Source organism: Lottia gigantea (genome assembly GCF_000327385.1).
Source record: "Lottia gigantea unplaced genomic scaffold LOTGIsca_15, whole genome shotgun sequence".
NCBI classification, from domain to species: domain Eukaryota; kingdom Metazoa; phylum Mollusca; class Gastropoda; family Lottiidae; genus Lottia; species Lottia gigantea.
In genome coordinates, this window is record NW_008707797.1 from 189,753 (window position 1) to 204,048 (window position 14,296).

The following is a 14,296-nucleotide window of genomic DNA, read 5'->3' on the forward strand; positions in this document are numbered from 1 at the left end:
CGCATTTTTTCACTTTCTGTTGGGCGAAAGGGCGATAGGTCCAGAGTAAAAATGGCCACCAACGGCTTCCATAGTTGACCAGTTCGAAAGTGGCAGTATTGGGTTTACTTCTGATTGCGTTTAGAGACACTGGTGTTACCATGACAACTTATAGATTGATTTACAGGTGAAGTCCCTTGAGACCTTGTTGTCTTGGGATGGCGGATGGGGGTGGTTGATGTGGACCAACGGCCCAAGCCCTAAATAAGCCACAGCTTTATGCAAAAATAGGGTTTGATATAGGGAAGAAAGGTAGGACGTAAAACTTCTTTTTCATTTCGAGGGAGGAATAACTACAACTATTTCTGATGCTGTTATAATTTATTTATTTTAAATAATCGGTCGATTATATTCAGGACGGTGCGTGGTTATTCTCCAAGTATATTTTGATTAGTTCTCTTTGTCTCCCGCTGAAATAGAACAGAAATTTATCAGGTGTGATTAGGTATTAATTATCTGAAAATCATCCCGGGACTCAAACCAAACTGAGAGTAGGTACATCAATCAGAAGATTTTTCAACAATTATAAACACTCTAAAGGGATTGTAAAGAAATTTATCTAAAAGGAGAATGGAGGCTATTTCAGTCAAGGTATAAGGCGCAAAATTCGTAATTGGCTGTTTGACGGGACCATTTCACATTCTGCTTACACATAATGGCTCAATTCAGTTTTGCCAGAGTTTATAGTAAAAAGAATTGACCTACCGTTGGCAAGGATAGTGGTGACAGATTGATATTCTTCAACTGTTATTTTTCCATCGCCTGTAAAATAAACATCATCATCTTTATCATCATCATCATCATCATTCATCATCATTCATCATCATTCATCATCATTCATCATCATCCATCATCATTCATCATCATTAAATGATGACTGTCAGACTCCGCCCCGCCCCCCACTCACACACACACACACACACACACACACACACACACACACACACACACACACAAACCACCTTAAAGATTTATTGCAAAACTACAATCTGAATCTTCTCCCTAGGGTGTTGTCTTATAGGATTTCTTGGAGTCGCAAGTACCTGTACTTCGATATACTCATTGATCCGAACAATGGAGTCTAGATAAAGTTTCACCCTTCAAATAAGATACAATAAACTTTATTACTTACCGTTAACATCATAAAGATCATAAAAATCAGCCAAATCTTCATCTTTAACTCCGAATACAGATTTTATTTCATCGTTAGACAAAACACCGTCTTCAGCTGCGGCTTTGAAACCAGCATCACCTTCGGCTTCTCGCACATTTCTCTTACCCCAAGGCATACGTGGTATGGATGGTTTACGTGGTTTAGGGAAGCGTGATATAGGGTAGCATGGTGTAGGGAAGCGTGGTATAGGGAAGCGTGGTATAGTGAAGCGTGATGTTCGGCGCGTCAATCTCCAGCCTTCTACATTCACTACCAAGACAACAGCGACCAAAATAAGAGCTAATTTCATTCTGTAAAAAATCAATCAAAATAAAAAAACCATGTCAAATTTGATTGACCTGTTGAATCATGGAATCAATTTTTTGCTCCTTATATTTTCGTGGTGTATCCAAATTTATCACAAAACATTACAGTTTCTGTGCTCATAACACAGGTTTATTAACAATTATGCAAATTTGGCCACATGTAAACATGGTAAGTTGAATTGAGGGGAAAGGACATGAACCGGTTCCAAAAACATATCTTTGATTAAAATTTCAATTTAGTAATCACGTGAACCTGTATACCTAGATCTAATTTCTTAGGCGCGAAGACATTTTGTAGAAAGATGTTAAAAGGCTGACTTCAAAATAAAAAAGTTATATAGAAAACGTGAAAGGAATTTGAGGAAATATGCGTTTATTGATAATTGTGTAAAAGGATAGAATTTATGAATTTCGTTGCCAGATAAAATATTTCCTTCGCCAAGGCTGGGTAATATTAAATCTGGCAACTCAATTTACAAATATCATATGTCATAATCACTCGTTTAATAAGCTCTATTTATGACAACCAGTTATTAATTAAATTTTCATTATTTCCCCCTAAAATCCCTGGTTTTTATAAATCTGAAAGGTATATAGTCGTGTAAATATTTGAAGATTGCGTGGTACAATTACAGTTTTCTATGGTCAAATAAGAAAAAATGACAATACTAGAGGACGACATTGATCTACTAAACTGTGTTTATCACACATCTCTGTAGTTAATCCTTTTGTCCATAAGTTACTTTCAAATCACCCGATTCAGATCTCTATCAATTCAAAAGGTCTACTTACTTGCCAGTCTTTTTAAGAAATTCAAATTTTATATTCGTTTTATAGTTGAAGAATCGATATCGTTATAACAATCAACTTTATTCTGAAATATCTTCGTTTATCTCTCCAATTTATAATCCATTCTTGTTAAAATTAATTTATTTCTTCTCAGTATTATTTAACATGTTTACCTTATATCACACCAAATCAACAAAAGATATTTTTATATTTTCTGGACTATGGTGAAAGATCCTGTAAAGTTAAGGAAATGTTTCTAGATTGACGGTGTTAGATCCTGTAAAGTTAAGGAAATGTTTCTAGATTGACGGTGTTAGATCCTGTATGTATGTAAAATAAGGAAATACTGGTGACAATTCTTCACAATCTACAGACTACAAGTGTCAGTTTATAGTTTTATGGAGTCTGTGTGTGGGTGTGTGGGTGTGTGTGTGTGTATGTGTGTATGTGTGAGGGTGTGTGGTTTGTGTGTGTGAACCTTTTTCAACCATGACTTGTATGATAATATATCCATGCAGCGATAATACGATACTCAAGTGTTGATGTTGGTACCAATAATAGTCCAAATCAAGGAAATCATTCGCCTCATCGAGTCTAATTCTAGGTTGTGTGAAATTTGATTTTTTTTTCATCAAAATGGACATTTTTCATTCTACCTGCCCATCAAATAATAAAACAGTCTTGTTGTGGAGTAATTAACAAGAACACAGTATCATAGTCTCTGTGGGCTTTATCTTCCGTATCATGATGTTCTCTTGGTATTTCCGGGTTGTATCGTCGTGGTTTGTGAAGAGGGTTCTATTCAATAATGTGGCTTGGGTTCTCGATCAGATGTTGAGTTTTACGAATATCAAGATTCAAATGACCTGTTGGAGTGTCGGAGTGTCGGAGTGTCGGAGCAGTCAGGGTGTCGGAGCAGTCGGAGAAACCATGACACCGCAGCATAAATATGTTTTATGGTCTATAATCCGTTTTTAATTATAGTCTTAATTATGGGCCTATGGGTTTTTTTGGAGACGTGCTGGGATCTTAAAGGGAAATGTTATATCAATTTCACAATGTCCAAATATCGTTTCCATCCAGTTACATCCTGAGATTTAACAAAAGTGATGAAAGACTTCAGGATTTGACAGAAAATGTTTTGGACAACGTGTGCCATATTTTCTATGATTTGTCTCCCCTGGTACTTCTTGGCCAACTATAATCATTATAGATCAGTACAATATCTAGATTGATTGAAAGAATTTTTTCTGCCTAACACAATAAAAATAAACTAATTATCTTTGAATTTATTTATTCATTTCAAGCATGACACAAATTCTTTAATGTAATATATTATGTGAAAGTTGCTGGGGTGGGGATGTCAACCTGCCGGCCTCAGATAAAAATGGCAATATTTCTATAATATTTTTTCACGAGAAGTATAAAAGAGAGTTGAGAATAACGTGTATATAACATGTACAAATCGTTCCTCTTTACGAGGCAAGAATGACGTTTATTCATAAATAGCACCATCTACTGTACACCGGACAACAAGGTGCTCTGAAAGCTGAAGGATTAAAACGTTAAACAGGCAGAAGAGTCTGTCTGTGTTTCCTAAGCTCTTTAGCCAATTCTTCATATCCTACATCTTTATTTTCAAGACACTCAAGAAACAAATGGAATGCCTGTCTTCCCGAAAATCGCAAAATTTCCAGCATTTTTTCCACACCTGAAGCACGGCCACTTCGTTCTTTAGTTGTTGTTATAATATCCAATTCGTCTTGATCAATAACTTGCTCGTTAAATAGATGATCTATTAGTGGATGAAGACAGATATCTGTTTTAAGCCTGACATGGAAATATTGAAGAGTGCTTCTATCGGCATCAGGAAGACTTCCACGACTCTTCTTCGACATTTTCTGAAATATATATTTGTTTAAACAGAATATGTTTAACCTTTTCAAGTTGCTTATCATTTAGATCGTAAACGCCTGGTTTTTGTCCCCCCCACCCTTGCCATTTCTATGGCCTTTATTCGCCCCCACCCCTGCCCCCTCCGCCTTATAATCGAAAAATACCAGTGGACAATATCAGGGAGCCAACATTTTTTTAAACAGATGCCTTTTAGAACACCACCTATGGCAAGAAATTGTTCTTAAAGAGGTTGTAAAGAGGTTTTCTAGACTTTTTAAGAGTGTGGTGGTATAATGGCTACGAATTCTGTCGCTGTAGCTACGTCATTTCCGGTTAACTCTTTCTTGGAATTGGAATGTCCAAATAGATGTCAAAGGTGTCCCCGATACACAAGAAAATGCTAGAAAACCTCTTGTTAAGTTTAACATGTAATTAAATATATTACTATATAACTGTTGGTAGGTTCTTTCGGGTATTATATTATACATTGTACTATATTGAATCACAATGACTTGACATATTGCAACACATACAGCTAACTTCTCAAGGTAAAACAACATAGGCGACAGACAGAACTTTATTAATTATAGGTGAATATAGAGGCTTCATCGACTCGAAATCGATATGTTACCATGTATAATAGTTCTGTATACTTACTCAAACTCAGAATCTTCAAACCCCTATTTGATCCTTAACTAAATACAGTCACGAGAGAACCTGTCCCTTTTTCAATCACGTGATAGTTGACAAGGAAGTATTTTGTATTCATTTCAGTTTCTTATGTCTGGTAAAAGTGAAAGTAAAAGTTATACTTGTGCCTTGGAACATTTCACGGCAATGAATCACGTAGGTCGAGATAATACCCTCGAATTTTTCATCCCAATTTCCCGCTATCAGTGATTCAGGTCGAAGGGGCTGACATGGTAGTCGTTCGCTTGGGACAATAAACCGAGGCCCTGTGTGCTACTGTTTGGGGATAATGAAGCTCTCTAGACAAGTGAGATATTAACCCTTCGTACTCTCATATTGAATCAGATAAAAGTTATAATATTCATATCATTATTTTATTCATGTATTAATATGAGAAGGATTAAGACAAAGTGTTCTAAATGATAACTTTTCTGATACAAAACTCTAAACAAACATACAGTATGAAGAGAAATAAACAACCACTGTACTATTTCTACATCAATAAGTGAAAATGTTACGGTTGAATTAAATTATTTTAACAAGACAATCTAGAAAAGAGGCAGGATTTCCAGTTTAACTTTCACTCCTTTTTTACAAAACTACAAAACTACAATTTACTTCACGGTATGTGAGATTCGTTCGTTAAGATTTGAGGCACTTGCTAACCCTCCAGGCAAAATAACCGGACCTGCAGGATCATCAGGACCCACAGGACCTTCCAATGATCTCCGGTCTTGGAAGAACCACTCATACCCTCAGAAGCAGTGCCACAAGTGGTCACTGTTTGGGTGAAAACGATATTTTCGGTGACTTTTTCAGTACATAATTTTGGTAGATTGCAGGTGTATGTGCGACTTCCATCTCCGGTCTTACAATTACTGGCTTTAAAGTGAGATCTAACTTGTTGTCCTTTATATTTCTGTAAACAAACAGTTTCTACCCAATCCTGGACCTTTTCATCACAAGTTAAACCACATCTATTAATTCTGTTATCACCACATCCGCACCATCCACCACAACTATCAATTACATCAAAGTTTTTAATAACTACATCGTTTACTCGGGCATCACACCAACATCTGAAACATAAAACGAAACGTGTTTCTGTGGGAAAAAAATATCGAAGTTTGTAGATGCAGCGTTATGATTAGGTTGTACGCTAGAGAATACAGCAATTTAGGGGCCTTGGCAGAAAGGTCTCCGCTAAATATATTTTTATTAGATGTCTAATTGTCTATAGTCAAGATGTTTACCGGTTGAAGTGTACGGAAAGCCTTGCTTGCTCCATAGATAACAAGATGTTTCCCTCATAGAAAAAACAACTCTATAGTTTTAACTTACCTTCGCCCTGCAGCTTCAACAGGTTGTAACGAAATAGCCACCATGACGAGAAGGGAGGTAACTACAGTTAAATTCATCATTATTGTTTGTAGTCTTGTCGGTTGTTTTATACCTGAAACAGATTGTAACGAAATAGCCACCATGACGAGAAGGGAGGTAACTACAGTTAAATTCATCATTATTGTTTGTAGTCTTGTCGGTTGTTTTATACCTGAAACAGATTGTAACGAAATAGCCACCATGACCAGAAGGGAGGTAACTACAGTTAAATTCATCATTATTGTTTGTAGTCTTGTCGGTTGTTTTATACCTGAAACAGATTGTAACGAAATAGCCACCATGACGAGAAGGGAGGTAACTACAGTTAAATTCATCATTGTTGTTTGTAGTCTTGTCGGTTGTTTTATACCTGAAACAGATTGTAACGAAATAGCCACCATGACGAGAAGGGAGGTAACTACAGTTAAATTCATCATTATTGTTTGTAGTCTTGTCAGTTGTTTTATACCTGAAACAGATTGTAACGAAATAGCCACCATGACCAGAAGGGAGGTAACTACAGTTGAATTCATCATTGTTGATTGTATTCCTGTCGGTTGTTTTATACCTGAAACAGTATTGGGATGGAAACTTTTTATTGATGGCTGGGTGTCTGAAATTGGTCTAGGCAGGCTCCTAACTAAAATGTGGTAGGTAGCAGATAATTATTCTTACCTTGAGACGTTTAACCTGAACAAAATATTATTATTCTTACCTTGAGACGTTTAACCTGAACAAAATATTATTATACTTACCTTGAGACATTTAACCTGAACAAAATATTATTATTCTTACCCTGAGACGTTTAACCTGAACAAAATATTATTATACTTACCTTGAGACATTTAACCTGAACAAAATATTATTATTCTTACCTTGAGACATTTAACCTGAACATAATATTATTATTCTTACCTTGAGACGTTTAACCTGAACAAAATATTATTATACTTACCTTGAGACATTTAACCTGAACAAAATATTATTATTCTTACCTTGAGACATTTAACCTGAACATAATATTATTATTCTTACCTTGAGACATTTAACCTGAACATAATATTATTATTCTTACCTTGAGACATTTAACCTGAACATAATATTATTATACTTACCTGAGACATTAAACCTGAACAAAATATTATTATACTTACCTGAGACATTAAACCTGAACAAAATATTGATATTCTTACCTTGAGACGTTTAACCTGAACAAAATATTAATATTCTTACCTTGAGACATTTAACCTGAACAAAATATTAATATTCTTACCTTGAGACATTTAACTTGAACAAAATATTATTATACTTACCTTGAGACGTTCAAATATGGTTCAAATATGTAAATTGTAAAATAATGTCCTTCTTGTGTTTGGGTCAGAAATCTTCTACTCCGATTCTAGGCCAGCATTTTTCTATCATTTACGACAAGATAAAATGGGGTAGGTGGTGCGTAACCAACTTTCAATTGTACCATATTATTTGACGTGACGTGTATATAGATAAGGAAGTTGAAGAATACGGATTTGAACAAAATATAAAGTCTACAAACACCCTGTTTATCTGTATATAATGTGTGTATTATTCACCAGTGTATTTTATAAGGTATATGATGTAACTATACTCTATTATACTATTTAAATATTAGCTCGAACATGTTCACAGATCTAGACATTTTATTTTTTTTATAAACAATATATAATATATTATCATGTATGCTGCCAAAAAAGTTGAATAGGGGTGAGTAATATATCAGAGGGGGGCAATAGGGGTGGAGTGTTTAGTGATGATATGCACCACCTCTACCCCCTCTCCTGTAACAACGGGCCTGATACTAAATTTGGTATTTGCTAGTTTTTATACAGTGCTTGTATATACTTTTACAGTGTTTATATTATGTTTGAGTGTTTTAGGATAACTTTCAGTATAAGTATAATTCTAGTATTTTATATTATTTGTTTATTTTGGTTACCACGATGTCGACTATGTTGAATTAAATAAAAGTTTCAAATATAGAATATAGATCTTCAGCCAATTCACTCATAATTCTCTCATTTATACAATTTTATTACATAGTCATTACTTTACCTTCATACATTATTCTATTACAGATTTCCTTTAAAACCTTTTGATGATAAAATAGGTAACCTTTACACAGGTTATAGTTTAAACAACTTTTAGGGTAAGCTTTCTTTGTATTCTTAGTTAATCATTTCAATTATCATATTTATACTATTGCCATTTATCTTTTATGGGGATGGAGTTACTTTATTGGAGGACGTTTTGGCCATTATTTCATTCGGTTCTTTCAGGGTTTTTGTTATAAAAAAAATCTTTAAATATTCAACCCTGGGGGGGGGGTTTTAACCCCCATCCCCCTCCCCACCCCTTAAATTAAAGAAGTTTTTGTTGAACAGTTTTCAGTACAGATTAATAACTGGCCCATACAATAATTTCGTGTTTCCTACAGATGATAACAGGGGGTTTTGGATTTAACAAGGGGTTTATATAATAGATAAGGGGATTGTTTTATTTGGACTGTTCCCGGATTAACATATGGGTTGTTTTTAAATTAGAGTTGGTAAACTTATTCCAACCCCCTTACCAAGACCCCCTTCCCCCCCCCCCCCCCCCCCCTTCAACTTCAGTATTTGTTCACATCTATACTGTAGAAACACCCTGTATATACTAGGTATAGTGGGTAAGTTTCCGTCAGTTAATATGAAAAAAAACCAAAACGAGATATAATGTATACCAATATATATATTCTGATGTAGACGTGATTAACACAAGAACAAAGATATAATATATTAAGCTGGAAGAGAGTAACAGATTTAGCTACAAAAGGGTTAAAGGATTAAGATTCAAAAAATTCAAAAACTACATGAAAACAAAGTCAGATCAATTTACTCTAATATAACCAAATATACTTCTTTATAACTGTAGTGCCCCCTTGTGGATACCATTGATACCACCGGATGAACCAGACGATCCTTTATTACATGGGGTGGTCACTGTTTGCGTCACGGTTCTATAACAAGTATAAGGGACACGTTTGGTGACTTTTTTATAACAAACTTTTGGAGGAGTGCAAGTGAATGTACGCCTTCCATATCCGGTATCACAGGTACTGGCTTTGTAGTGAGCTCTAACTTTCTGCCCTCTATATCCCTGTATACAGATATTTTCTGCCCAATGCTGGACGGTTTCATCACATTTTAAATCACATTGTAGCATATTGCTATTTCGACAACCGCACAACCAACCGCAACTGGAAATAACACCATTATTACCGAAAGACTTTACGATTTTGCCGTTAATCCGGGCATCACACCAACATCTATAAATAATACACAACACATTTCATAAATTCACAAATAGGAGTTTCTTTATAAAAAATATTCGACTAGTTTGATGTTCTAAGTTTCCCTGAAACACAAACAAGAATTCCTTAACCTTACATGTTTCCGCTTACAAACCATTAAAATAATTCAGACCCGAGTTATCAATTGAATGGTGTATAGAAAACAATGGTAAAGTCTATTAAAAAGTTAAAAGTCTGGATTTGGATTTAAATTATACAGTCATACAGAATAAATAACTTACCTTCGCCCTGCAGCTTCAACAGATTGTAACGAAATAGCCACCATGACGAGAAGGGAGGTAACTACAGTTAAATTCATCATTGTTGTTTGTAGTCTTGTTAAATATCTGAAACAGTAATAGAATATACTTGTCTTATTTATGGCTATGGGTCTGAAGTTGGTTCAAGAGAGGTTTCGTAATTAACCTGGGGAGGGGTTGGGCAGAATAAAAACTTTCTCTCAACCCCCCCATCCTCCACTGGTGGCAAGTAACAAACGAAACAATTAACCTACATATTCAACTAGCCTAAAAAATTCAATGATTACTGTTGAGATGATATCAGTCGTCAACTCGAATCACTGTACAAATCACTTCAACATTCATCATTCAATCTGAACAAAATATTATTATTCTTACCTTCAGACCTTCAAATATAGACATGATTTGTAAATGTGATTTTCTCGCCTTTTATAGAAAAAATATACATCTTTAAGGAGAAAAAGATTCGATTGAGCAATGCAAGGTCGATATAATTCTGTGGTGAAATTGTTCTTGTTCTTTGTGCTATAGATAGAGAGCCGAGTAGTGATTGTCCAATTTCAATTGTTCAATTTGACGTCTGTGTTGCAATGCGGTGAATAAAAATGGTAAAAATAGATAGTTAAGAACACGAACTCGGAACATAAAATAATGTTAAAGAGGCGGTTTGCAAAAAACGTTGTAAATTATACCTGAAAATATTACTTACATATGCTATTTACATCTGTGTATCTACTGGATCAATATGAGTTTGTTTTATAAAGGCATAATTGAAAAACTATTTATTAAACTAGTATGGGTGTTTGGCCTCATAAAGACTCCATATTTTTAGTTGAAACCTTCAGAATACGTAGGAGACATATTTCTCTACAACTAAGCGTTTAGTTTACTTAAATCCGTACAGTAGTTTTCTAACAGCTTCCAGAAAACATAACAAACTTTAAAATGTTACGTAGACGTTTTAAGTAATTGTGGCATTAAAGAATGACCTGCTGTTTATTGAGTTAAAACTTTCAGATAAGTTAAGGGACATATTTCTTTATATTTTTGGTGAATAGTTTTTATAAATTTGAGCAAAAAAAAGAATTTCGGTCTCATGCCCCTTTAAGAACACGAATGCAGACAAAAGAAGAGAAAACCTATTATTTCTTTACTGACCTTGTGTATAGCTCGCGTGTTTTTGGATTAGGGTGTTAAATGCCCGATACAGAAAATCGTGTTATCACTACAAAGCTCTGTATTGTATGTATATTTGTATGGTGCTTACAATCTATCTTATATTTTTACTTTACAGTGTCAGGTTTTAGATTTTTAGTAAGTTAATCTATTCTGCTATTCTACAATGTTGTGATTTCCATTGACTACTATTATCCAACTGTACATCTTGACAACCATATTACAGACGTCTTACTAGTTTATTCTCTTGTGCAGTCTTTCTAGTATCAACATGTTCGCACATTTCTCGGTTGCAGTTAACTCAAACTCCGCTTCACCCCCACTATTTTTATCAATTCTAGGATTTCAAGGAGCATCTCTAATGGCATTGAGCCAAACGTTGTCGATGAAAAGAAAAGTGATCAAGTCATCCCAATCAAATATGAGAGGATTCTGTCGATAATATCACAGACATCACCCAGGCAAGTCATCTGCTGGCTCCTATTTAAAATTGAAAGAACATCTTTGGTAAAATCTATTTCAAAAAGGCCCAAATAAAGTACTCGAATTGCAAAATACTAAAAGAGGTTGTGGGGGGTCGGGGAAGTGAGTGGGATGGAGCAGAAAACAATGATAACAAGTTACAATAATCTAATCTGGTCAAACCATGGTGGTTAACATTTCATTTTCTTTCTTAGGTTTTATTCATCTTGGTTTTCACCTGAAATATAAAACAATAAAAATATAGACTTATGAAGTTACAATTTAGCCCCAAGTTAAGATTATCTCCCTTTTCACTCAACATAACTTACTTCGGACGTCAGATGGAAATCGGGATGGTACAAATAGAATGGTACCAACATTTTCACGCTAGCATATACAGTTTCCTCCTGTTACATCCGCTGTACATTCCCTTCTAACCCCAAGTTATTTTCATTATGCTCCCCAACTACAACAACCACTGGCAAGAAGCCAGAAATAGAAACACTAATCGTCAACCAAACCAATATCACGTACCCTACAACGGCCCTGTCTTCCATCGACCTCTACCACCTACCAATCGCCGACCACCAACCAACCCATCCAGCTATATCCCACCCCATCGCCGACCTACCTACAACACAGCCTACCAATCAAGAGGTAACCATCAACCTGACCAACAACAGAAACGACTACCAGCCCACCGACGCCAACCGGTCCCCACTCATAAGGAGGAAGAACCCTTTGTGAAGGTGTTCTTCCAAGTTTTGCAGTGCCTCCATCATTTGGCAATCCTTACCCTTCAACAGCAAGGCCAACCAGCGTTTACCTTCAAACACAAAGTCTCTGAGTTGGATAGTTTTATCCGTCCAGCAATGAAAACATCAGCTGTCGACGCGAATATTAGATCCCTCAATCGGACATGGCTCTGTAAGGTTACGCAGGTCCTGATCGACCATTACCAAACCACACTTCAAGAGAAGCTGACCACCATTCGTACCAAGTCTTTATCATCACCTGCCGTCGACCGCATCGCTTCTCATGCCCTGTCCTGGGCCCGTCGCTCCTATGGGAAACGTCTCACTCAAGCTGTAATTTCCAAATTCTACCAAACAATCAACGAAACAAAAACCAGAGTAACCATATCTCTACCAACTGAAATGGACACTACACCTGCACCATCTAGAGCTACCACGCTGCCGAACCAAACCCCTAAACGAGCCCGAAGTTCACCTACTCCTAGTCCAGAAGACATAGGTAAACGCTCTCGTAGAGAGGGCACACCACTTCTCTTTTCACTTTCAGACTCGTCTTCCCCTTCCACACCATCTGAATCTTCACCACGTGATCCAGGATCCGCCAACCTTTCTTCCTTCTGTGCGTTTTTGGACCAGCAAACCACCCCTCAGTCTCCATCCAAGTCGAGACGTGTATCCAGACCTTCCCCTCCTCGAACCAGATCCCAGTCTCTAAAGAAATCAACCTTAATAATTGGATCATCTAACCTGAATCGAATTACCAAAACCAGTTCAGACACCGAAATACATTCTTACTCCTGTGCCCAAATCCATCACATACAGTCAATCCTGGAATCATACGACCATGATCCCAAACCTACTACCATTATTCTTCATGTAGGCCTCAACAACCGTGATCAGATACCAAAGACCTCCTTTAACCAAGCCCAGAAATTAATCGCCACAGCCAACAAAACCTTCCCAAACTCCAAGATCCTCTTCACATGTATACCCATTTCAAATACAATCTCGAAGAAAGCACAACAGAACCTCAGCACCCTCAACAACATGATGATGGAGTCCAGTATCAACAGCGCAACAATCTTACCACCCTACGAAGAAGAATTCGAAACAGTTGATAATCTTCATTGGTCTCCAGAAACAGCAAACAGCATTTATTTGTTTTGGATACACCAGCTTCAAGCATCGAGTAAGTCTTTAAACTAATTACTGGGGATAAAAATACTGAGAGGCCATCGCTGTAGTTAACTTGAGCCGCAAAATTCTCACACCCCTTCAGCATTCAATCTTAGACCGTGGACTTAAGTTTATTCCCACACCAAAGATAGCTAACTTGAATTATCTCCGACCATCCATTGAACGATTTCAACGAAATCTTAGCTGCACATATTTTTTTCGAAACCACCCCCACGTGGTGCTAGAACAATGTTTATTCCTAAATCCACGTGGACACCCCCTCAGGCCGCCATCCATCCTGAAATATTGAAAGCATTTGCTAGTATGAATAGCCAAACAGTGAACCTTTCCATAACACACGAAAAGCCTAATCTCACACGAGTGGAACGTGAAGCGTTAAACTTACTTAAGAAAGACGATAGCATTGTTATTAAAAAGAGTGACAAAGGTTCATGTTGTGTCATTCTGAATAGGGAGGATTACGTTTCAGAAGCAGAGAATCAACTGAATAATCCTAAACATTATGCCATTTTACCGAAACCAATTTTCAAAGAAACTGCTAACATGATTAATAATATTCTTGCCGATTTATTCAAAACTAGTTATCTCAAACAGAAACAATATGACTATCTGTCTGCCAAACCTGATTGTCGCGAGAGACATTTGTACACTTTGCCTAAAATCCATAAGAATCCAACCAAGGAGTGGTTTATCTCGAATAAAATCCCTAAAGGCCGCCCGATTATATCTGACTGTGGTAGTGAGTCATATGCAGTGTCAGAATACATTGATCATTTCTTACTACCTCTAGCATGTCAACATCGCGCTAC

The 14,296-nt window shown here is 36.3% G+C and overlaps 4 protein-coding genes across 4 annotated transcripts in view; 1 reads left to right on the forward strand and 3 right to left on the reverse strand.

Annotated features, from left to right (window-relative positions):
* Positions 1–429: 429 nt before the first annotated feature.
* LOTGIDRAFT_230731 (hypothetical protein) lies at positions 430–1,502 on the reverse strand (the record flags this gene model as incomplete). Its single annotated transcript, XM_009050348.1, has 3 exons — positions 430–449; positions 745–801; positions 1,172–1,502. The coding sequence occupies 3 exons, from the start codon at positions 1,500–1,502 to the stop codon at positions 430–432; spliced, it is 408 nt and encodes a 135-aa protein (XP_009048596.1).
* A 2,370-nt stretch (positions 1,503–3,872) lies between these two features.
* LOTGIDRAFT_157685 (hypothetical protein) lies at positions 3,873–6,611 on the reverse strand (the record flags this gene model as incomplete). The annotated part of the gene is made up of 4 exons (XM_009050349.1): positions 3,873–4,208; positions 5,609–5,972; positions 6,235–6,346; positions 6,545–6,611. The coding sequence occupies 4 exons, from the start codon at positions 6,609–6,611 to the stop codon at positions 3,873–3,875; spliced, it is 879 nt and encodes a 292-aa protein (XP_009048597.1).
* Positions 6,612–9,207: 2,596 nt separating this feature from the next.
* LOTGIDRAFT_157686 (hypothetical protein) lies at positions 9,208–9,959 on the reverse strand (the record flags this gene model as incomplete). The annotated part of the gene is made up of 2 exons (XM_009050350.1): positions 9,208–9,613; positions 9,880–9,959. The coding sequence occupies 2 exons, from the start codon at positions 9,957–9,959 to the stop codon at positions 9,208–9,210; spliced, it is 486 nt and encodes a 161-aa protein (XP_009048598.1).
* A 2,031-nt stretch (positions 9,960–11,990) lies between these two features.
* The window catches only part of LOTGIDRAFT_157687 (hypothetical protein), a gene marked incomplete at both ends in the record, with an annotated part of 4,122 nt that continues 1,816 nt past the window's right edge, over positions 11,991–14,296 (forward strand). Inside the window, one exon of the mRNA XM_009050351.1 lies at positions 11,991–13,166. Coding sequence (XP_009048599.1) covers positions 11,991–13,166 — 1,176 coding nt within the window. The remainder of the gene's footprint in view (positions 13,167–14,296) is intronic.